We start from the raw sequence: 24,956 nt of genomic DNA, 5'->3' as shown, positions 1-24,956 counted from the left end.
AAGAACTTGAGAACAAAGGGGTTTTCTTTGTTAACATCTAATGACACATGAGGCTCCTAAAATGTATAGGAAAAGAAGTCTACCCCAGCTCGCAAGCACCTGTTCATGAGGTCATCCCTTCTCAAAATACTGAAGTCACTGAAACAGCAGCAGCAGGAAGTTCTGGAAAATACAGATTACATGAGCTTGTTTCCCTGTGGCACAGTTACAGCATCATCGGGAGGATCCACTCTCCAAATCAAGGGCTTCCCAATGCATTAGCACGACAGGTTGGGAGGGACGTCTGGTTTACCAGTCACATGGGTCAAAGAATCAAAATAAACACAAATGTGGCTGGAGTCATCCAAGCCTATAACAGAATCCCAAGTCACCCCTGGTCTGCTCATGTTCAAAGGCGCACACGCTGCGCCAGACTCGGAAACAGACCGCTTCTGAATTTCCTTCTCATTTTATGAAGCAAACGTAAAATAAAATGTTACTTGTTTTCTCTTGCAGTAGGAAGACCATTTCCACATTCCAAGTTCCTGACTGACTGGCTTCACAGAAATGAAACATCAATACCAAAAGCTTTACACAAGCAAAGACAAAACATGATTTTCCACTGTTTTTAAAAGGCTGAGGTCATTTTTGCCCCATTTCCTACATAGTGGTAAGCTTAAAATCAAGCCATTTAGCTTGCAGTCAGGTCCAATAAATCAGTGGAAAAAATAAATGGGAAAGCATGCCAAAATGTAACCATAGTAACACCACAGATGCGTCAAGAAATGCTGTGCTCATTTACTTCATTCCCCATTTCTTAAATTGGAATCTAAGTATGGGAAAAATTATACAGAGAACAATCATGATTCTGCAGTTACTGAATTCTGCAAAATTGCATTCAACCTGCTGGACTAGAAGTAGAGAGGCAGCTATGGTATAGCTACAGAAACAGGCCCGGAAGGCTTAAGAGTCCAAAAGACCTGGATCTGCCACTTCTTAGTTTCTTGATCTTCCTGTGACTCTGTTTCCTCACCTGTAAAATGGGTATTAAAAATCCCAACCTTGGGGCTGGCCTGGTGGTATAGTGGTTAAGTTTGCGTGCTCCGCTTTGGCAGCCTGGGATTCACAGGTTCAGATCCTGGGCATGGACCAAGCACTGCTCATCAAGATTGGCAACAGATGTTAGCTCAGGGCCAATCTTCCTCACACACACACATAAAAAAATCCCAACTTAAAAACACGTAAAAAAATCCCAAGAAGAGTTATTCTAAGAGTAAAACCAGTGAGTATATCAGAGGCAAGGCAACAGTGGACTTAGGAGGCCTAAAGCCCTGGTCACCTTCAGCCTTGTTTTGATGGGTGTACTTTAGTGCCTTGGTTTCTTGATCTATAAAAACAGAATAACTCCTACCTCACTCAGGTGACTAACATTAGGAGTAATTATTAATCCAAGTGTAAGAAATTATGATCAGGATATCATTAGTGTTATAGTTTTCAATTCAAATGCTGAAAGACCAAAAGAAGTGAGGGCCAGAGATTCACATTAATATTATCACACATTTTCTCTGTGAAATGCAGCTCTGCCACTCAGCAGAAAGAGGCAACCCTGGGCACTAACCCAAGTTACTTGCAGTCAACCTCTCTTCCTCTTGGCACCTTGGTCTTATTAATAAGTAAAATGGAGGGTAGGGGGCTATGTTAGAATATGATCTCTAAGGGTCCCAGTCTAGACTTACAGTCTAAGTCCTTGCAGATCTATTGCATGCCTTGGATTAGTTCTGTTTATTATCTTGGACTACTACCAGAAAACATCAGCACTTTAGCACATCGCTAGCAATATATTATTTTTTAAAGAAAAACATTTATAGCAAACAAATCACACCAATAAGCAGGGCACTTTGAACTTCAAATTATTCTTCCTTTCTTTTGCTGGTTAAAAAATGATACTTCTAAAAAAAGTGTTTAAACTTTGAAGGACAGGGTAGTAGCGAGGAGAAAAGAAAACTTCTAAGCAATAAAATCAGAATCATTCTTTCTTCTTATTTTGAATGAAATTAAACAATTGTATGTCTTCCCAGGATTCCTACCTTATGATTTAGCTGTATAGGAATGTAGTTTGGTAAAGCATAGTATCACTTCTCTACAACTGAGCTGCCAATTTATGTACCCCGAGGACCGACTGACTTCCTTCTTTCCCTTAACACGAAAACCTTGCTTCCATAGTCCCTCTGTTCTATGTCTTGCTTTCTCAGATTTGGTCTGATCTAATAGTTCTGGGGCGTTGGGTTTTTTTGTGTGTGTGTATGTGAGGGAGATTGGCCCTGAGCTAACATCTGTTGCCAATCTTCCTCTTTTTGCTTGAGGAAGATGTCACTGAGCTAACACCTGTGCCAATCTTCCTTTATTTTGTATGTGAGATGCTGCCACAGCATGGCTTGATGAGTGGAGTGTAGGTCCACACCCGAGATCTGAACCTGCAAACCCCAGGCCACTGAAGTGGCGCATGCAAACTTAACCACTACGCCACTGGGCCAGCCCCAGGGCTTTGGATTTTTTAATCTGTTCAAACAAAATTACACATGAAATCCTGGTTTATGAGTCTGATAAAGTTGGCTGAATGGAGAAGGAGGAGGAGGAAGAGAGTCCACTGAGACATTCCCTTTGCTGAGCGACTGTTAGGGACCCACTGACCTCCACAGAGGTCAGTCTGAAGGCCCCTGGCCTGGCAACTCCATTAATAACAATGGGTTAACATTTATGGAGGCTTACACCATGCCAATACTGTACAAAATGCATTTATGTACTTGATCCCATTTACTCCTCATAACAGTCCTATAATGTTAGTATGACTGAGATGTCCTTTTCACTGATTGGAAAACAGACCTTACAGAGGACAAATAATTTGCCCGGCATTACAAACTAAGAAGTGGCAGAGCTGGAACTCAAAAGCCAAGTAATTCATCTTGTGCTATGCTGATTGTCCCACTGTCGATTATGATTCCCTAGACTTACAGAGTCTCTAAGTGAGCAAGCCACCAAGTGTTCCAGAACCAGTTGTTGAGCTCTTCTTTATTCCCTCAACTTTTCCCCCACCCAGCCAGCAGTAAGATGCTCAAACTGGCTACTTACAAGGCACAGCATGGCGGTAAAGGTTGTCCCTTATGGTCTGCTGGAGCTCATGATCAGGAGACCCTTTCTGGAACCGCTGATTGAGAAAATGTCGCAGGTCCTTGTTCAGCTTTCCTCCTGCAGGAAATACATAAAACAGACAGAACGTATCAACGTCAGGGCTTCCTTAAGACGGAGCAGCCTGAGATCTGTGTGCAGGAAAGCCACATGAAGCCATTCTAGTCAGCCACTTCAGTCACTAGGAGGACTTATTTTAGGTTTCCCTCCGCAGGGGAAAAAGCAAGTAAGAATGTAATAAAGATAAAATGGTATTGAAATAGCATTAATTTGGGGGTCCCATTTCATATAACACTAGAAGGCTAAAATAACAAAGAATTTAAACTAGGCTATTACATTTAAAATATGTGCCATATACACTTGCAGATTCTATTAGCAAGAGAGTAAATGACTAAAACCTTAAAGAGGACAATCTAGCAATAGCTGACGAATTATAAAATGTTCTTTGCCCAGGGATCCAATTGGTAGAAATTTACCCTATGCATATACTTGCAAAAGTCTGCCAAAATCTCAGTCCTGTTTATTGCAGTATTTTTGTAACAGCAAATAAATAAAAATGAAAACAAAAAACTTGGAAACAATTACCAAGGATCAACTAAGTAAAGCATAGTTCACCCATCTAATAACTATTCTGTGAAAGCTAGATCTTCATGTGTTGATAATGTGGGAAAATATGTGGAATAGTGGATAGTGTCTGATCCCTTTTGTGTAAAAAGGAATAAAGAAAAGGAGAGACCATGTATTAATGGAAAGAATCATTATGGAAGGAAGAAAGCTTTAACAAGTTTCCTTTAGGGAAAAGGACTTGAGCTCGGGAAATAAAGGAGGAGATGTCATTCTTCATTACATAGACAGATAAAGATACATGTCTTACTATCCAGCGTTGATTTACAAACAGTAGATACATTGCCTTTTTTATTATTGTTGTTGTTCAAGCAATAATTACCTGGGTGAGTCTATGTGTTTCTGTCTTCATAATTCTCTACACTTAACAAAACAAAAGCTAAAAAAAATTATACTGTTACAAAAATGTGTCATAGAAAGGAGAAGGTAAGTAAATGTTTGTTTAGATTACAAACACAAATTATAGTCTATAGGATCAGCAGAAGGCTTGTAGATCAACCTAGCTAACATTCATTCTTAATGGAGAAAGATGCTTCAGTGACAGCTAAAAATAACAAGGCTAAGATTGTCCTTCCATTTTTAGACAAGATAAAAATTAGGTAAGAGCATTTGTAGCCTTAGAGAAACAACGCTGAAATGCCATATCCATGTGAGCCACAAAATTCATGTCTTCAGATGATAACTTCCCGATGGTCAAAAAGAGTAAATCATGAAGATGACAGGGATGGTTAACATGACGAAATGCCCTACCTAGGGCAGGAAACTACTGAATCTTATTCTAATATTATGTTCAAAACAAGATTTCCTGCTATAGTTGATCATTTTAAAATAGACTAACGAAATCTGATTTGAACTATTTTATTCTAGTTGTGTTATACCCGCAGTTTCAAGTGGCCAAAAGGAAAATACCCATATTCAAGTCAATCTTAGGTGATTCAATAAACATTCAATTATTCATCAAATATTTATTGAATAAAGAAGACAAACACCTACACACTACACTCACTCCTCCCTAAAATGGACACAAGGTTTGAAGAGAGAGTTCACAAAAGAATATATACAACTGGCCATTAAGCACATGAAAAGATATTCAATGTCATTAATTATCAGAGGAAGCTAAACTAAAACCACAATAAGATCCCACTATGAACCTACTAGAATGGCAAAAATTAAAAAGACTGACCATATCAAGTGTTAGCAAGATTGTGGAGCAACAGGAACTTGTATACACTGCTAGTGCATACACCAGTGCTGGTGGTCTAGTGGTTAAGATTCGGAGCTCTCACCACCACAGCCCAGGTTTGCTCCCTGGTCAAGGAACAACACAAACCATCTGTCAGTTATACTGTGGCAGCTGCGTGTTGCTGTGATGCAAATACAAGCGGGGGCACCCATGGTGGACAAGTTATAGCAGAGCTTCCAGACTCAGACAGACTAGGAAGAAGGACCCGGCCACCCACTTCCCACTGGCCATGAAAACCCTATGAGAAGCAGTGGAGCACTGTCTGATACAGCATCAGAAGGCGAGGGGATGGTGCAAACAGACCAGGCAGGTTCCACTCTGCTGGACACAGGGTCGCTAGGAGTCAGAATCTACTCAACAGCACTAACAACAACAAGGTGGGGATATAAAGTAGTTCATCCTCTTGGGAAAACAATTTGGCAGTATCTTATAAAGTTAAACCTTCACTAACCAAATGACCCAACAATTCTATTCTTATTTACAAAAGAGAAATGAAAACAAGTCCACACACACATGCAAAAACACGTAGATGAATCTTCACAGCAACTTTAGTCATTATATAGTAGCCCAAAATTGGAAAGAACCCAAATGTCTATCAACAGGTGAATGAATAAACAAACTGTATTATATTCAAACAATAGGATGCTACACAACAATTAAAAGGAACAAACTAAAACATACAGTAATACTGATGAATCATAAACACATAATGCTAGGCAAAAGAAGCTAGACATAAAAGAGAACATACTGTATGATTCCATTTATTTAAAAAGTTTTAGGTCAGCCTAAATTAATCTATAGTGACAGAAAGCAGTTCAGTGGTTATCTGGGACTGAGGGTAGATAGAGACTGACTGCAAATGGGCACAAGGGAATTAAGATCTATGGAGTGTACCAATGTCAATTTCCTGGCTTTGCAATTGTACAATAGTTATGCAAGATGTTACCACTAGGGGAAACTGGGTGAAGGGTACATGGGACCTCTGTACTCTTTTTTACAACTTCCTGCATCCCTACAATGATTTTAAAATAGAAAGTTTTTTAAAAGGGAGAGCATAAGGGAACTTTCTGGAGGAGATACCAACAGAGCATATCTTGATTATGATAGTGGTAACACAGGGTTATACACTTGTCAAAACTTTCGGAATTCTACAGGTAAATGGGTGCATTTTAAAGTATGTAAATTATACTGTAATGAAATCTTCAAAAGTTTGAAATATACATAATTATTGAATGACTATGTGGTAGGCACTGTTCTAAATGCTTAGTTCTCAAATTCCATTAAAGTTGAACTGAAAGAAGAACAGAATAAATCCTGGTGTTAAGACATACAGGCCTGGGTTTAAATCCTGGCTCCACTGTTATTAGCAGGTGAGCCCAAGCACTTTGCTCAATCTCTCAACCTTACTTTTCTCACCTGCAAAAATAGAGCACTGAAATAACAGTAGCTCCATCACAAGATTGTTGTGAGGATTAAATGAGATTTGGACAGTGCTCAGCAAAGAGAAGGCACTCAATGAAAGACGGAAATTATCACATTAGAATTTAGAGGGGACAGTTTGAGGTGAGTGGGGAAAGAACTGAGGTTAGTCCAATGATGGACTGTTACTCGTTTTAAAAACGCACATAGACACAAAAACATTCTATTGTCTCACAAATAGTCAGAAACAAAATACAGACCTAGGGAAATTTGGATTACTGGATATTTCCAGAGTTTCTGGAAGCGAATAAAATTCTACTTGTGCTAACATGGTCTGGACATATGTAAACTGGTTAACAAACATTTTGGGTGTACTTAATATATTCCAGGCACTGTGCCAGAGTTGAAGTTCAGAAAATGAAACCAACTCGTAAATCACTGATATTAGTAGTCACACCCACCAACTGTACCTCTAGGCATAAGCACCGTGGAATTTGACCAAAAGGGTAACAATGTTTATCAGCAAAATCTCCATTGCCTAGAGTCTAGGGTTTTATCTATATTCTCCTTAGGAGACCACAGTTCAAGACATTAAAAAGACAATGACAGTTATCATTTAAGCTATGAGCAGCAAAGATGTCTATGGGATCCGAAGGTACTACTCGAGTCAAAAGCAAAATTTCAAGGAAGATTCAGGATATAGTTATCTCTTTATTCTATATCTAACATAGGTTCACACATCCTTATGGATCACAAGCAGCATGGATCAAGATAAACTATGGATTGGAAGGCATTCTTAAGACACAGACACTCTTGGTTTACACTTGAGCTTTACATTAAAACTAGCCAAGATAGCTAAAGTTTATGATCATCAAACTAAAACCGCTCTCAACTGCGGATGTGCAAAAGGGCAGGGTTAACAATGCTGCCGGTTAACATTTACTCTGTGTTCCGTGACATTTGTAAGCGAAAAGCCTCAACCTTCGCATTACATTAAGAATACTATACTTTTTGGCATCTAATCTCAAATTAATTGGCAATTATTCAGGGGACATGTCTATAAATCTTCTCCTAATTGTCAAGGGCAGTGAGCCAATGAAATAATAAGTTGCAAGAGAGAGTGTGTCACAGCATCTTCACTTTTTTTGAAATTTGAGATTTGTTTTGCAAATGGAAAAGAGAACATGGGTCAGGAATACGTGGAACTTTTTTCCAAGAAAAGGATTCAGAGCTTATTTTAAGACAATTTTATAATTTAAATGGGAAAAATGGAGCTTAGAATGTCCTAGACTTGTCATTATTTTTCATTTCCATATCTATATATCTGGAATTCTGTGTCTTTTAAACAACACATCTCTACTTTTTTTCATTTACCTTGGTTTACAGAAATTTAACCATGTCAATCAATGTAATTTTTGTTAATTATTTTAAAAGTTGTATAATATTCCATTTAAAAAATATACTGAAATTTATTTCCTCTTCATAATAAATTAGGCTATTTCCAATGTTTTTGACAATACAACCATGCTGCAGTAAATGTCACTGTCATGCCTTTTTCTTTTTTAAACAAATGTGTGGATTTTCTTTTCTTCTAGACTATCTCAACCTGGAAATGGACATAGATATCTTCAACTTACGTCAACATTGCTAAATTCTCCAAAATGGTGGTGCCAACTTACCTTTCCAACACCAGTTTTGGAGGTCCTGTTTCCCCACACTTGCTATTATTAGGGTATCGGGGTCCCCGAGACCACTCCCAGATTTGATGCCTCACTAGGAAGATTCACAGGACTCTGTATATAGTTGTACTTATAGCTATGATTTATTACCACAGAAGGGTACAAAGCAAAATCAGCAAAGAGAAAAGGCTAATGGGGCAACAAATGGGGCAAGCAAACCGGTAGAAGTTTCCAAGAGTCCTCTCCCAGTGGAGTCACACCTTTAATTCCCCATGCAACAAGTTGTGACAACACGTGTGAAATGTTGTCCACAAGGGAAGCTCATTAGACACTCCAGGCCCAAAGTTTTATTATGAGCTCGTCACATAGGCATGAAACAAAACTCCAGACTCTCAGAAGGAAAGTATAAACCACATCTTTTGCACGAACAGTTAAGGCTTAGTCAGCCACTCTTATCGTTTCTGGGAATGGAAAGAACCTTCCTGAAATGCAAGTTGCAAGATTCCGGCCAAGAGCCAACTTGGTAAGCAGGCCTTCAAACTAATAGTCATCAACTCTTTTCTGCACAATCTATCTTTTAAATATCTTCCTAATAAAGATAAAATGGTATCTTGGTGTTATACTCATTTACAATTATTGATTACTAGTGGAATCGAGGAATCTCTCTTTTTTTTTGTCTTTTATGTTTTCTCTTCCGTAACCTGCCAGTTTATATTCTTGGTGCATTTTCTGAACAAACTGTCTTGTTATTCTTGATGAGATTTTCTTTATATATTCTGGATATGATTCATTTATCAATTATTCATGTTGTAAATTTTGAATGTCATTACTTAAACATGAAATGATCCCCAAACATAATGGAATTGTGTTGTTTCTCCAACTTTTCCTCTCCCACGCTAGATAGTTTTCTGCCAGCTCAACCAGAAGCATCATTTTCCAAGTGATGGACTATTGGAGGAGTCTGCTTGGTCTGATCTCCACCTCCCAGGATTTAAATCCTAAGGGAGAATGCTAGTCAGGAGAAATAATCTTCATGGTCAAGAAACTAGGTTTCCAGAGAGAACATTTTTGAGTCCTCTGAAGTCATCCATTTCTGACCGAGAAGCCAAAACACAACTCTGTGTCATACGAGCTCCAGAACATCCACCCCTAGAAGGCAAATAATAGTGTTTCAGCACAACTAGAATTTAAACTTTAATACATATCAAATTTTCAGTGCCTAGGAAAACTTGCAAAAAGATATTAAAATAATCACACTTCCAGGTGATTCTGCTTTAGCACAGAATTTCTTCAAGGAATGATTATAGTTGCAGGAATGATATATTTATGAAGGCAACACAATGGTTTGTACTTCAGTGCAGTACGCTATTAAAGTAAAAGAATGTACCCTTTCAGCTGTTTAGATTTATAAAGGAGAGTTTTTTTCACACAAAATTATAAATTGAAATACAAATTAATTAGTTTTATAGTGGCTTACACTTAGAATCTGAAATACAGTGAAATGAGCTTTGTCTGAAAAACGTTTGTTATTTGTTTCTTTCTAATACATGTTTTCTAACATTTTTCTTACTGGAAAAAAAGTTAATTATTGAGGAGTTAGTGTTTAATGGGTACAGAGTTTCAGTTGAGAAAGAGGAAAAAGTTCTGGAGATGGATGGTGGTGATGGTTGCACAACAATGTGAATCTACTTAATGCCAGAGAACTGTACACTTAAAAACGGTTAAAATGGTAAATTTTGTTTTATGTATATTTTACCACAATAAAAAAGTAATATAGATTAACTACAGGATTTGAAAATTCACAAAAGTACAACAAAGAAAGTTAACCTGTAAATTCATTTGTTATCACCAACATTTTGGTACTGGATATCCTGTGTATGCACACACTCACATATACACTTAGAACACACTTAGAGACTTGAGGACAGTCATTCACTCACTCAACAAATATTTATTAAGGCCCTCAGTCAGATACTCTGTGGGCACTGAAGATACAACACGACAACACAGAGTTCCTGCACAGGGACTGACACGCCTGTTTTAGGAAGGATGGATGTCGCTGGCCTCCAGGCAGAGGTAATTGTTAAGATGAGAACTGAAAGGAAGACAAGAAGCTGGTTAGCCCTGCAAGTGTGGGGGAAAGATCACCGTAGGCAGAGGGAACAGCACGTGCAAAAGTTTCGGAAGTAGACGAGAGGTTGGCCTGTTAGAGAAACAGCAGGAAGCTCAGGCAAGCGTGGCACAGAATGAGGTTAAAAAGAGAAGACGAGGCCAGATAACTTGGTGCGTTGCAGGCCAGGATAAGGAGTTTGCATTTTATCCTCTGCTCAGTGGGAACTACTGAAGGGATTTTGGTCAGGGAGGTGGAAAGGGCTGGTCTAAATTTTGAGATTAGCTTTGCAGCTGTGTATTGTCAACAGTAGAGGCAGGTGAAAGGATGAAGCCAAAGGAGCTGACTACACACGACCTGAAGTGGCCTGGACGAAGGAAATGGCTGGGAAAGGAGGCAGGAGGGGACTGAAAGGAGATAATTTAAAGCTGGAACTGATAGGGTTTGCCGACGTGATGGAGGAAGATGCTAAATGCAAGGGAGGAGTCAAAAATATAGTTTTAATAGCTACATAGTATTTTACCTTATCATTCCATCACAAACTATTTAACCATTACCAATTATTAAGCTCATGAATTGTTTCCACTGTGATTATCTTCCTTGTACAAAATCTCTATTTCTGATTATTTTCTCGAGATCCTTGAAGTGGAAATATTGGAACAAGAAGCACATAAAAATGTTTAAGCCTCTTGATACAAATTCCCTCCAAAAAATTGTATCAGCTTCTCTTTATCCAGCTTGATTTTAAATGGCTCCAGAGTAGCGGTGTTAATTTGTCATAATAGTATCAGTTTCATGTTAATAGACATTTAAATGTCTTCCCTTTTTATAAAAATTACTATAAACAATGCTATAATGAAAAACCTTGAATACGAATTTTTGCTGAAATTTCCTAGAAGAGGAATTGTAATGAGTAATAAACATTATATTTTAAAGATTCATGATATATATTGACAAACTGCTTTCGAGATAAGTTATACCAGTTTCTACTGAAGTCTGGAAGAAATACAATATCACTAACCTGACAATTACAGTATCAAAATGAGAATGATTTTTCCCCTTTTAACTTTGTGATTTTTAAAATTTTCCACCAATAATTCAAATCGATGGGACACTGTATTAGAGAAGCAACATGGATGATAAAACTAAGTTTCTTTTCATTTTGAGAAAATGTTGGTTCCAGTGAGAAAATTAATTTGGAGAATGGCCAGTTGAGAAACAATGAATGAATTCCATTATCATATGTATTTAAGTAAAAAAATAAAGACAAACTAAACAACCCCTTGCTTCTAAAAAAAAACCCACACAAATTATGAATACTCAGTGTGCCAGTTCCTTATAGAATTACTTCCAAGCCACCTTCTCCCAAGCACTGGTCTAGATCAGGGGTCAGCAAATGTTTCTGTAAGGGCCTTGGGCCAGATAGTACACATTTTCCAGGTTTGGGAGCCCATCTGGACTCTGTCCAACTATTCAACTCTGCCTTTGTAGTATGCAAACAAGGTTCTTTTCCAGTGAAATTTTATTTATAGAAAGAGGCAGTGGAGTTGGCCCACAGGCCTTAGCATGCTAACTCCTGCCCTGGATGTTGGCCCATCATCCCCAGGTGAGCAATTCTCCTTATGCAATTCTTTGGGGAAAGATGGAGGGTATTCATTGTCTCCACGTTAGCCTAAGCTGCATCACCCAGAAACTTGTTGATGTGCAAATTATTGCTCCACCCAAGAGTTGCTGAATTAGAAACTCTGAGGGTGAGGTTCAACAATCCATGGTATAACAAGCCTTGCGGGTGATTCTAAGACATGCTGGAGTTTATGAACCAGGGGTCTGAGCCACAGCAAAGTCCCCTAACAAAATGTGGGGAGCTAGGCTCGGAGAATGAGCCTATTTCCTTATTTCTCATATATGTTCCCATCTCTCAAAAACCTTAAGTGCTGCCAATCCACGACTGCGCTAATAATAACACCTTATAATAAACAGGCACAGCACAAACGACTCCAGGCAGGTAGTACTTCATCAGACACGCGGAGATTGAATCCATCGCCTACTGGGACAAAGACAGTTGTTCTTTCAGTCATGTTTCTGCAGAACTTAAAGAAAAAGAAAAAGAAAAATGTGTGGTGTGTCTGCGCTGTGAAATAGAGGCTGCGGTGCAGATTTATGTATGCTGATGAACCTCCAGAAACTACTGTTTACATTTAACTCCCCACCTGGACAAGCACGAAACAGTTTGCTAGCACTTCAGGACACCACTTTATTATTATTTCCTGCCTGCCTTCTCTTTCTTTTCCTCCCGGTGAAACTATTTCTAACAAATTTCAATCCCACAGTGAGAAGAAACCGGAATTAAACACGGAAAGAAAAGCAAGGTTTAAATTCCATCATCTCTATTTTTTCATTATTTCCAGCTTTTTGTGCTTCTTATATTTATTCTAGATAGACTAGGATAGTAAATCTGTAAAATAAATAAATAAATAAAGATTTATATAGAGAAAACAGAAAGATAATGTGGCCTGTTGGCAAAGTAACATAGCAGATATGAGTTTATGTACAGCGCAACCAACCAACTACATGAAATCACCAAAAGCTGAAGTCAGATGTCTCTACACTCAGAACCTTGAGTGTAATCTGAAGACGTGTGCATACCCTTCAAGAAGACACTAAATTCTTTTTTTATTTTTTGCTGAGGAAGATTTGCCCTGAGCTAACATCTGTACCAATCTTCCTCTATTTTGTATGTGGATGGCTGCCACAGCATGGCTGATGAGTGGTGTAGGTCCACGCCCATGATCCGAACCCATGAACCCAGGCCACCAAAGCAGAGTGCGCTGAATTTAACCACTACACCACGGGGCCAGTCCCTAGAAGACATTAAATTCTTAAAAAGACACTGCTTTGGGATCTAACAGAACTCTGCTCAGGTGACCTGCTGGACTCGAGTGATGACAGCGAACATTTCTTGAGCACTTTCTACAGGCTAGGCACAGTGCTGGGTAATAACTTTACAATCCCCACTCCAATCCAATGAGGTTGGTTCTATTTTCAGTCCAATGTTACAAAAGAATAAACCAAGGCTCACAGATTGCCCCATCACCCAGGAAACATGGCAAAATGGAAATATGTGTAAATATAGAGAGATGAAATGGGTATGTCAAGATATTACTAGCTGGTCAATCTTGGTGACGGGACTATATATTATGCTGTTCTTTCAATAGCAGTCTGGGTTTGAAATTTCTCAAAATAGAAGAGTAAAATAAAATTATTTTTCTAAAGCAGTTACATTCACCATGCCACCAGAAAACATCTATGTAACCTCAATATAAAAACCAAAGACTCATATCCCATCTAAACTACCACATTATAAAGCTGTCCCAATATCCTCTTAGATGCCCAACATGCATAGAAAATGAGAAGGTGACATCTGAACGGCACTGGTTTCTCGAGAACACTCAGCCGGTGAGTATAAGCAGTGTTCCTTCCCAGGAACCAGCACCTGTACTCTTGGGTCTCAGGACACTGCTGATAAGTTTTAAGATGTTTTAAGTGCTTTTATGCAAATGCATACTGAGATCCTATTGGCATTCCACAGCCTGGAACATCCATAGTAATTAACGCAGCTGTTACTCTACCCTCCCAACCTCACCCCAATTTATTCTCAGACAGGAATGGACAATCTGGGTCACAAACTGTATTCTAGTGTGGTCTGATATCATTCCCACAACAGTAGGCTGGGGCCAGAGTTCCAGGGGCTCTGATCTGTACTGGGAAATCTCATACAAACAGGGTTACAGTAGAGCACATCACTCCAATTTCTGCTGGATGATGAGAACAGAGAGCACCAGCGATAGCCACATCATTTGATGGGTCTGGAAAAGATGAGACAATTTCTCATCAGCAGAGCACCCTTATGAGTCTATTCTTGGCACAGAGGCCCTCTTTAAATATCTTTCAAAACTGGAAACAAAAGATAGAATCACAGTATCTGGTCTTGATACCAGCTCAACACAAGGTTGACATAAGGGAAGCCATATTGTAGAAAAGAAACCATATTGTAACTTTGAATGACCTCTGACGACTAACTCAGCTGGATATATACCTCCAAGAGATCTAACTGCTCTGTAGATTTTATGACCTCTGCTTATGTATGTACCCCCCAGGTGCAACAAGATGATAACTTTGTTCTTTTGAGTTCCTTAGGAATGTGATGACCCCCAGACAGAGAGTCTATCTGGTGTGGCCACTCCCAGTCTGTGACACCAGAAAGTCCACATTCCTAACTCCCTCCCCTATAACCTAATGGCCTATATAACTGCTTCAAGATTCTGTGCCCCGTTAAGATTGTTCTTTAGGACATTAGTCCCCCCATCTTCCGATGTGCTAGCTTATGGCTTAATAAAATGCCCTTTCTCTGCCACCATCTTGCCTCTTGACAATTGGCTTTTGTCTTGTGGCAAGCAGATCGTGCCCTTTGTGTGGTAACAGTCCCAGACAGGAGAAAATGGACAGCAAAACATCTCAAGCATGAGCAAGATCCTGGAGCAGAGGAAGGCAAAATTTTTCTGTAAGTTCAGATAGCAAATATTTTAGTCTTTGCCGGTTGTAAGGTCTATGTTCCCACTACTCAACTCTGCTTTTTTAGCAGGAAGTCAGCCATAGACAATATGTAAATAACTGTGCATGGCTGTGTTCTAATAAAACTTTATTACAAAAGCAGACAGTGGGCTAGATTTGGCCCACAAGCTGTAGTTTGCCACCCCCTGTTCTAGGGCATTATGTCTCTCTCAAAAACATGCTACCTCCTCCTAAGATTGCCAGGGGTGTGCCTGTTTGCACATCTGTGTGTGTAAACCATTCCCTTAGAAAAGTGGAAGTGGGAAGGTCAGCTATGGGTTTGCACTGATGGGGCTTTCACAAAAGTGCTCAATAGCTTAAAAATACTAGATAATTTCACACATTTAAAAACCTGGAGAGGGGCTGGCCTCATGGCCGAGTGGTTAAGTTCGCGTGCTCCGCTGCAGGCGGCCCAGTGTTTCGTTGGTTCGAATCCTGGGCGCGGACATGGCACTGCTTGTCAAACCACGCTGAGGCAGCGTCCCACATGCCACAACTAGAAGGACTCACAACGAAGAATGTACAACTATGTACCGGGGGGCTTTGGGGAGAAAAAGGAAAAAATAAAATCTTTAAAAACCTGGAGAGCATCAGAGAAATTTGTCAAATGACTCCTGGAATAAAATCTGTTACTGGTGTCAATCTCCAGTTTAAACAAATATGTAGGATAGAAAAATTCATACATTATAAATACAAATTTTCTGTTGATTAACAATTTGATGCTTTATCATACATTGCTTTTATGAAAAGTATATTTCACTCAATCCTTATAAAACCCAGTGACAAAGGTCGTTTTATTCCCTCTTTAAAACTGATGAAGAAAGTGAGACACCCAGTGCGGAAGTGATCAGATGCAGGGTTAGAACTCAGATGTTCTAATTCCGAAGTTCTTTGCTTTCCCCTCTCCACTTTTGTGACTCCAAATAAGGTGTTTACTCAGCAGTGAAGAGTGAAACTCCATTTTGTTAAAACTATACACTGATAGTCTTCAAAATTATCAAGGTCATGGAAAAACAAGGAAAGATTAAGAACCTGGTAAAGACTAGAGTTGTCTAAGAAGATATGTCAACTAAACACATCACAGTGTCCTGCACTGGATCCAGGACGCTAGTAGAAAAAAAACACAAACAACTGGGAAATGTGAGTTAAGACTGGAGTTAATAGTCATGTACCAACTTTAACGTCTTATTTTGGACAAATGTGCCATGGTTACGCAAGATGTTAGCATTAGGGAAAATTAGGAGAAGGAGATTCAGGAACTCTCTGTACTATCTTCGCAACTTTTTTGCATCTAAAATATTCCAAAATAGAGTATATTTATTAAAAAAAATTATATAGTGCACCTACTATGTGAATGTGGCTATGTGCAGGGTTCTTGGGCCATTTTATATGTTGCAAAGTTACTAACATAAGAATTCTTACAGCAATTCATCTCTCTGGATTGACCACAGCCCTCATTTTCAGAGACTGCGGTCAGGATACCTGGTTAAAGAATCCTTGGGAGAGATAGTTCTTACTTCATAGGCTGATCATCAGATATTTCTAATCTCCATAATTTCATAAGCGATTATCATTTTCACACTCTACTGTTTTCATTCCATCTCACTGTAGTCTTTTAGCTGCTATTCAAAAGTGATTATAAATAATGGGGCTATAAAAGCCATTCAATAATTAGGACAGTCACTGGCCATATGCCTACCTTGACAATGGAAGGTGATTTATGTAAAAAAAACCAGCACATCTGCCAGCCTGGCTTCCCCTTGGACGGAGTCTCCAGTTGCACATTAACATTGCTCTTAATAGCCATCTTTTTCTTGACTAGACAACAGAGTGGCAAACCAAAGGGCTACAGCTTTTTAAATTTTATATACAAGGAAAGGAAAACAAACTCAATAAACGATTTTCTGTCTTTCCATTTCACATATCCAGAGAACAGGAGGGAAGGCACAGAACTCAATAAACTAGATCAGGTCAAAGGCCTGGCCTTTGTCATAGAATGGGAAAGACCTAAATGAAATCCCTAAATGAAATTTTAGGACAAAAGTTGACCTAATCTCATCTCCTCAACACGCAAGCCTTCAACATACACAAGCTTAAGCACATGGCATGATTCACCAAGTGTTTCTCAACAGGAACACCACTGGCATCTTGCGCAGGACAGTTCTTTGCTGTTGTGGGTTTACTCTCTGGACATCAGAATCCCTGTTCGTGGCAGCTCCAAATAAACACCTGAAGTGCTCCCCAGTCATTGTGACAACCCTACTGAGCAGTCCCACTCAAAGGGATAGTAAATGAATAGCAGTCAGGGACAGTTATTACTTAACTGTTGAATGTTCTGTTCTTTTTTTTTTTTTTCAAGAGCATATTAGAAAAGAACAGTACAAAAAGGCCCATAGTGGGGATGATTCCAGACTGCTAAGATTATATTTGCTATGCATGTGGTTACATAAACATACTTGTCTTCTAGAATGGGGTTGCTGACCAGAAGGTACAGAGCTTGGAGCCGAGAGCAGAGGTTTGAGCTAATCTTCACACTGGCTTGCAGAGGCCTCTCGGACAAGTCTCTCTATAGAAGCCCCCTCCACTGGTGTCTATCCCATTGCTCTGGTTTATTGTGTTCACAGCCGTTACCATTCTTTTAAATAACTTATTTTCCTTTTTCTCGTTTATTATCTATTGCCCACCACCCCCTCACCATGAGAGTTTCCTATGAGAGCTGAGACTCTCTCAGCTTAGAGGAGGAGTTGACATACACTCAGTGACTGACTAAATGAATGGATGAAGGATGATAGTACTAATTAAAATAATACAAGCAGTGGCTAAACCAGAACCAGATAGACCTATGTTCCCATCCTGATTTGCCATCTGCTACTTCTGTGTTCCTGGGCAAGTCCCTTATTCACTCTGGGTCTCAGATGATGATTTTCACATCAGGAAAATGGGGATAATGATAGTACCTACCCAAAAGGGCTGTCATGAGCAATAAAAGAGAACACACAACACAATGCTCAATAAATGTTAGCTACCCTCCCCCTCAGCATGTCACCTGAAAGTAACATATTTCAAAAACACCTTTCATGGAATTCTGTTTGTGCTCAAGGAGAGAAATTTTTTTGAAGATTCCTGATTGCAACTAGATTTATAAACAAACAAGTTAAACAACCCAGCCTTTCCATATCGCTAGTCTGCAAAGTAATTAAACCCTGTGTGTTATCACCAAACTGCTTTCACACACTCACTTCTGTTCATTCGTAGTTCACTGTAGAGCGGAAAGTGTGCAAAGAGACAGGATTTCCAGGTTTGTGTGAACTGTAACGACAGAGCAGTTTCAAACAACTGCCCTCTGCCATTTAGCCCAGCACCAGATGTCAGGGAATCTGGCATTCATTTTTTATGTCACTATTTATTTCTATCTTCTTCATATGTATTATATTGTTTATTCATTATTTTAATTTGGATCACCCTGATGACTAATGATGTTAAGAATCTTGTCATGTGCTAATGGAATGCCTATTCATTTGTGAAGTTTCCGTTCAAATTGTTTGCCAATTTTTCTAGATTGTCTTCTTAATATTGACTTGTAAGAGCTCCTTTTACATCCTGGATACCAGTCCTTTGTCAGAAATATATTTTGCAAATATCTTCTCCCAGTCTGTGGCTTGTCTACTCACTTTCTTGATGATGTCTTTTGATGAGTGGGAGTTCTGACTGTTGATGAAGTTTAATTTATCAATTTTTAGGGTTATATTTTTCTCTATTATTCTTTTGTTACAGACGAGTCAGAAAACAGCATATGAAGTAGAAAGAAGAATTCTGGGAAAGAGTCAGGAGACCTGGATTTGAGACCTAAATGCGTGTCATATTTGTGATTAGGAAAGCCATTTGTGATGGTTAATTTTATGTGTCAACTTGACTGGGCTACAGAGTGCCAAGATATTTGGCCAAATATTATTCTGCATCTTTCTCTGAGAATGTTTTTGGATGAGTTTAACATTTAAACATACAGTGAGTAAAGCAGATCACCCTTCCCATTGTGGGTGAGCCTTGCCCAATCAGTTGAAGGCCTGGATAGGCCATAATGACTGACCCTCCCACAAGTAAGAGGGAATTCCCCCTACCTGAGCCTTCAAAGTGGGACATGGGCTTTTCCCTGTCTTTGGACTCAAACTGAACCATTGGCTCTTTCTGAGTCTCAAGCCTGCCAGCCTTCAGACTGGAATTTACACCATCAGCTCTCCTGGTTTTCCAGGCCCTCGGACTCCCGACAAGAAGCATACCATCAGCGTTCCTGGGTCTCTAGATTGCCACCTGCAGATCTTGGAACTTGTCAGCCTCCATAATTGTATAAGCCTGTTTCTTTTAATGAATCTCTTTCAATATACATACATCGTATTGGTTCTGTTTCTCTGGAGAATCCTGACTAATACATCATCTACCTCTTCCAGCTCCAACTCAGCATGGAGCATTCTAATAGGTGCTTAATGAATGCTGCTGGAATCTCTAATAAATTGGCTTAGTTCATATATCTGTAAACGAATAGGTTGGATTCACAATCCCAGAGGTCTCTCCCATGCTAAAAATCTGATTCTTATCTTGGTCTCACCTTTCCATTCCAACAACGCCTTCCCCCTCGGGTGTCCTCTTCCAAAATTAATTCGGCTATGCCTCTCAGAAAGAGTGACAAAGCGCCCTCCTGGCTAATCAGTTCAGCGGTAATTCTAACAGGCCCCTGCTACATTTAAACCTGTTCTGCCTTGCTTGGCCCCACTTTGTGGAAGCAATGCTAAGGAGCTCAAACCGTGCCAAGTTGTTTGAGTGTTTACTCACAGTAGGGGTTGTAGCAGCTGAATTCTCTTAGTTTCTCCTCTAAATACATTGCTTATATACAGGACATGGTTACCCCACTTCTAAAACAACATTTTAAAACTGCAACAAAGATGCCAAATAAGCCAATAAACCCAAGTACTGATGGCCACTATTAGGCAAGCAAGTCCTTGACACTCCAGAGTCACCAAAACATAGAAGTGGTTCCAACATTTGTCAGAGGAACAAACTGAAACATGTCAACACCTCGGCCTTCGGGAACCTGTGATGCCTTCTTTCTCATTGCTTGATTTCAGACCAGTCCTTATGAGAGAGAGATTTATCTTTAGAAATTCAAGTGACCTTAAATAAATTTTGTGATGCCTTTTGAGACCAGCCTACATCCTAGGGAGATGCCTAACCACCACTGAGAATTCTTGCTTTATAATAAGCCTTTAAAAAAAAAAAAGAAAGAAAGAAAATTAGGCGATGGTGATTGAAAGTTCCAGTGAGAACCTGAAGGAATTCAGTTCACTGGGCTTCCCCTGCATGGCTCTAAGAGCAAAAGCAGAGAGCTGCTCTCTCCATGGGTCTTAGAATGTCTAGCAACAGGGAACCAGCCAGGCTTACTCAGAATTTAAATGGTAACTGGACATTACTTCAAAGGGATAGGTCTGAACCTTGCTGAATGTTGAATCACCTGGGAAGCACCTAAAATAACACCAGTGCCTAGGCACCCACCTCAGACCAATTAAGTAAGAATCTATAGGGAGGGACCAGGCATTTGGTTTTTTGGTTTTTTGTTTTTTTGCATCTCACCTAGTGATTCCAGTGTGTAGCCAGGGTTCTAAGCCTAGCCTACTTCTCTGATCCTGAATTTTCAGTGGATTCACTAATTGTAAAAACGTCGACGCAGACCCTTCTGTTTAGAGAGCATCGTATAGGATCTCCTAAGATGAAGCACCCTGAGCTTCGAAGGAGAAATACAAGACTGAACCAGGGGTAGGGTGGGATTGATGGGACTGAAGAACATCAGGGGGGAAGGGAGCTAAGAAAACTTCTAACACCTTCTCAGAGTCACAGCCCTGGGAATTTAAACTGGGTTTCTGCCTGCCCTAACTAGGGAAGAAAACTCAAATTAGCTGAGTTGAAAATTCGTCTCAAAGGATCAGGGGACTCCAGGTGACCTGTACTTTGATGTCTCTCGCTGCAGCTCAGCCACACTTTTCTCTTTCACACCAATTCCTGAAAAAAGTCACAAGTTACTTGTATTTAGTTTGAAGAACACACATCAAATGTAAAGGGTGGGATAGGGGCTGAGGGACCACGGTTCCCGCCTGGCTGTAATGGACAACAAAGAGCAAGGTGAGAAAGGGCGGGCTGAGAGGACAAATGCAGGGCTTTCCCACGCTGAAACAATAATACTGATGTCTTACAAGTGGCACAGGCTGACTGCTAAAGATGAAGAAAGCACCAAAACATTTAGGGAGAGCTAGAGAAGATGAAAGAATAGAAGCCTCCTTGAAATTAAACACAACTCAGATGTGACTGCTGTGAATCGGGTAATTATTCTGTTGATGTTCTACACTCAAGCTAACACTGAACCATATGCTGCCTCAAAAGGTTTCTTCAAGTACCAACACCAGGTGATGCTTTCAGCCACTCCCAGATCCTGATCGAGCCTTGCAGTGCTCAGAGGAACAATCAGTTTCCTTTAAAGACATATTATTCCACCACTGGTCAAAGATACAGGAGCTACGACAGTCGTGTCCTCTCTCCAAAAGACTCTCAGAGAATGAGTGAGAAAAGGCTTCAAAAATTTCCCATGGGCAAACAAAAAATAGTTAAGCCTAGCAGAAAACCCCTTCTTCATCCAGGTACCAACATTTTCCAAAAGTATTTTCACACTGGCTTACCCAGCCATCTACCCTATCTATAACCTTGATATGTAGACTTTATTTATATATACTGAAATGACACCGGTATCTTAAAAGTTCAAGTAAAATGAAATTATGAAAATAAAGCAGTTATACTTTCCTTCCTTTTTCTTGTTAAAAGGAGGCTAGTTTAACATTTGCTTTTTCCCCCATAATTGGAAAGATTCTGGAAAAAGAAAATGAAGTCAAACAAGCTTGAGCAAAGAATAGCTAAAAAAGTAGTCCCATATACGAAAGAACAACAATTAAAGAATAAAAGCTCCATCTCTCATTTGATAGGTATTACCTGCCTGGAAATTAAAACATACTTTGTGCTATCTCCAGAGAAGATTTCTGTTCCAAAACGAGGGTCTAATGTTTGAACCGTGCAAGCCAAATCAGCTTGACGAAACAGAAGGCTCTGCTAAGCTTTAGCAGAACAAGCCCTAACATAATAAGCCAAGGAACACGTTTGACAAAACAGAAGTAGAAAAATATTTTCAAAATCAGTTCTTGGCTTAAATACAGCATTTGGCACCTCAAGTAAACACAGAGAAGAAGAATGAACATGGTGGCATCACGTGACTTTCTGCACTGCAGCAGGCCAGATGGTGGGGCAGGTTATTTATTTCTCAGCTCCTTACCCTCTTGGCCCTTCCATTAGTGACTTCCTGGTTCAGGATCCCTTAGAGGGGCTGGAAAGAAAAGAACTGAACAAATGCGCATGACCAGTTTTCTTAGTAAATATTATCTCCTTTAAAACCATGCTGATAGCAAACATCTCATGCCAACTCAACCCAGCTCTCATTGTTAAATGTTCTCAATTATAAAGGCAAATCAATGTCTCACCTGCTGTCTATAAACAGTAAAGGGGTAACACTTCCTATTCTGGGAAGATGGGGCAGACATATGTAAGTATAACAACAGACCTTGGATGTCACCATAAAACAAAGAGGGAGTCTCTGAAACACAAGCAGAAGAAGGCAGACCAGCTAGTAACCTCAGGAAAGACCTCAGCATGGAGGTGAGTTCCATGGGTTTTCTTTATGCCTCATATATCCCACAACTGGGGCTGAAGAAGCCAACAATGGGTAAATGCCAACACATGCAGACAAAATAAATCCAACAAAAGCCTGCTCTCTCTAGCTAAAGAACCAGGAAAGAGATAGACTGGTAAGACAGAAAACTTTTAGATAATAACTGTTCTACTCCAACAAAACACCACAGGAAAAAAAACTATGGTCACACCACCACCCAATCCAGAAATGACCACTAGGGAGGCTAGACTTCCACCCTCTCCAGGCTATAATGGGATAGCCCAACATCTCCTCCTCATGCCAGGGTGATGTCAGAGAACACTGAGTAGAGAGACAAAATTTTCAACCCATTGGGCTAAAATGAGCTCTACCCCTTTCCTCCCTTTCCTCCCCATATGTGGAGACCCCATGGGAAGGCACAACTCCTGCCCCACCCTACAGTAATAAGAAGCCATCCTCCCCCACAAATCAAGTGTCAATGGAAGGAGAGTGAAGACCCTCGACTTCTAGCCAGTCCTGGAAGTAACAAAGTGTCTCCCCTCTTCCCCTGCCAAAGCAGGGTCAAACCAAATCATGTAAAACATAAAATTTAAATAAGATTCTGAGCCTCATAACATACTATCCAAAATGTCCAGATTTTAATTGAAAATCACTCATCATAACAAGAACCAGAAAAATCTCAACCAGGATAAAAAAGACAATCAATAGATACCAACACTGAGATGACAGAGATGTTAGAATTATCTGACAAAGATTTAAAACATTCATTATAAAAATTATTCAAGGACACATATGAAACAAATGAAAAAGTATGAAGTCTCAACCAAGTAATAGAAGATAGACAAGTAAAATATAAATTTTAGAATCATAAATTACAATCAGCGGAATATAAAAGACTTAAAGGATAGCCTCAATAGCATAATGGAGGGGGGGACAGAGGAAAGAATCAGTCAATCTGAAGCTAAAACATTAGAAATGATCAAATCTGAAAAAATGACTGGGACAAAAAAAGGGCCTCAGAGACCTGTGAGACTATAACAAAAAAATCTAACATTTGTGTCAAGCTGGATTTCTGAGGGAAAAGAGAAAGAGGGCAGGATTAAAAACGTATTTGAAGAAAAACTTGACTGAAAACTTCCCAAATTTAGCAAAAGACATAAACATAGATTCAAGAAGGTAAGCAAACCCAACACAGAATAAAGTTTTAAAAATCCACAACAAAACACATTATCATCAAATGTTTGAAAAACTAAAGAAAAAATCTTGAAAGCAGTGAGAAAAATGACACCTTATCTAAAGGAAAAAATAATTAAAATGACAGTGGATTTTTCACCAGAAACTATCAAGACCTGAAAGTAAGTACAACACTTTTCAACTGCTAGAAAAAAAGAACTGTCAACCCAGAATTCTATCCAGTGAAAAATATTCTTCAGGAACGAAAAGGAAATCAAGACATTCTCAGATGAAGGAAAATTAAGAAATTTTGTTGACAGAAGACCTACCCTAAAAGGATGGCTAAAGAAGTTCTCTAAATAGAAAAGAAATTAGAAAAGTAGGAATTTTGAAATAAGAGAACAAATAATGGAAAGAGCAAAAGTATGGATAAATACAATATATTTTGCTACTCTCCTTGAGTTTTCTAAATTAGGTTTGAAGGTCAAAACAAAAAGTATGACACTGTCTGATGTTCTAAGTGTACAAAGAGTAAATATTTAAGACAATGGTATTATAATCAGGGATGTAAAGGGAGGTAAGGTTTCAACAATTCACTCACTTGAACTGGTAAAATGACAACAATAGTAGACTGTGATAAGTTATGTATATATAACGTAATACCTAGAGCAATCAAGGGCTATAAAAAGAGACACACTTAAAAACATTAAGGATAATCAAAATAGAATGCTAAAAAGGGCTCGAATAGCCCACAGGAAGGCAGGAAAAGAAAAAAACTAATAAGAGAATAAACAGAAAAGAAAAAAATAACAAAATGATAGACAAGCCCTAAAATGTCAAAAATTACATTACATGTAAATGGTCCAAATACATCAATTAAAAGACAGATGTCAGCAAAGTAGATTTAAAAACATAACCAAACTATTCTATCTATAAGAAACTCACTTCAAATATAATACTATACGTAGGTTGAAAGCAAAAGGGTGGAAAAAAGATATATCATGCAAATATTAACCAAAAGAAAGCTGGACTACTATATTAATATCAGATACCACTTTAGACCAAAGAAAGTCAACACAGAGAGAAACATTATGTAATGATAAAAGGGTCAAACTACCAAGAAGACTGAGCAATCCTAAAGGTATATGCATCAAACAAGAGCTACAGAATGCATGA

General features: G+C 39.1%; 1 protein-coding gene across 40 annotated transcripts in view; it reads right to left on the bottom strand.

The window, feature by feature from the left end:
- The window catches only part of MAGI1 (membrane associated guanylate kinase, WW and PDZ domain containing 1), a 597,869-nt gene that overhangs the window by 236,725 nt on the left and 336,188 nt on the right, over nucleotides 1-24,956 (bottom strand). For all 40 annotated transcript variants that reach the window (XM_070576890.1, XM_070576908.1, XM_070576899.1 and 37 more), the window contains exon 2: nucleotides 3,109-3,225. In XM_070576890.1, coding sequence (XP_070432991.1) covers nucleotides 3,109-3,225 — 117 coding nt within the window. The remainder of the gene's footprint in view (nucleotides 1-3,108; nucleotides 3,226-24,956) is intronic.

The sequence above is a fragment of the Equus przewalskii genome, chromosome 15 (assembly GCF_037783145.1).
Source record: "Equus przewalskii isolate Varuska chromosome 15, EquPr2, whole genome shotgun sequence".
Lineage (NCBI taxonomy): Eukaryota > Metazoa > Chordata > Mammalia > Perissodactyla > Equidae > Equus > Equus przewalskii.
The sequence above is the reverse complement of the archived record's forward strand: the minus strand, read 5'-3'. Positions and strand labels throughout refer to the sequence as shown.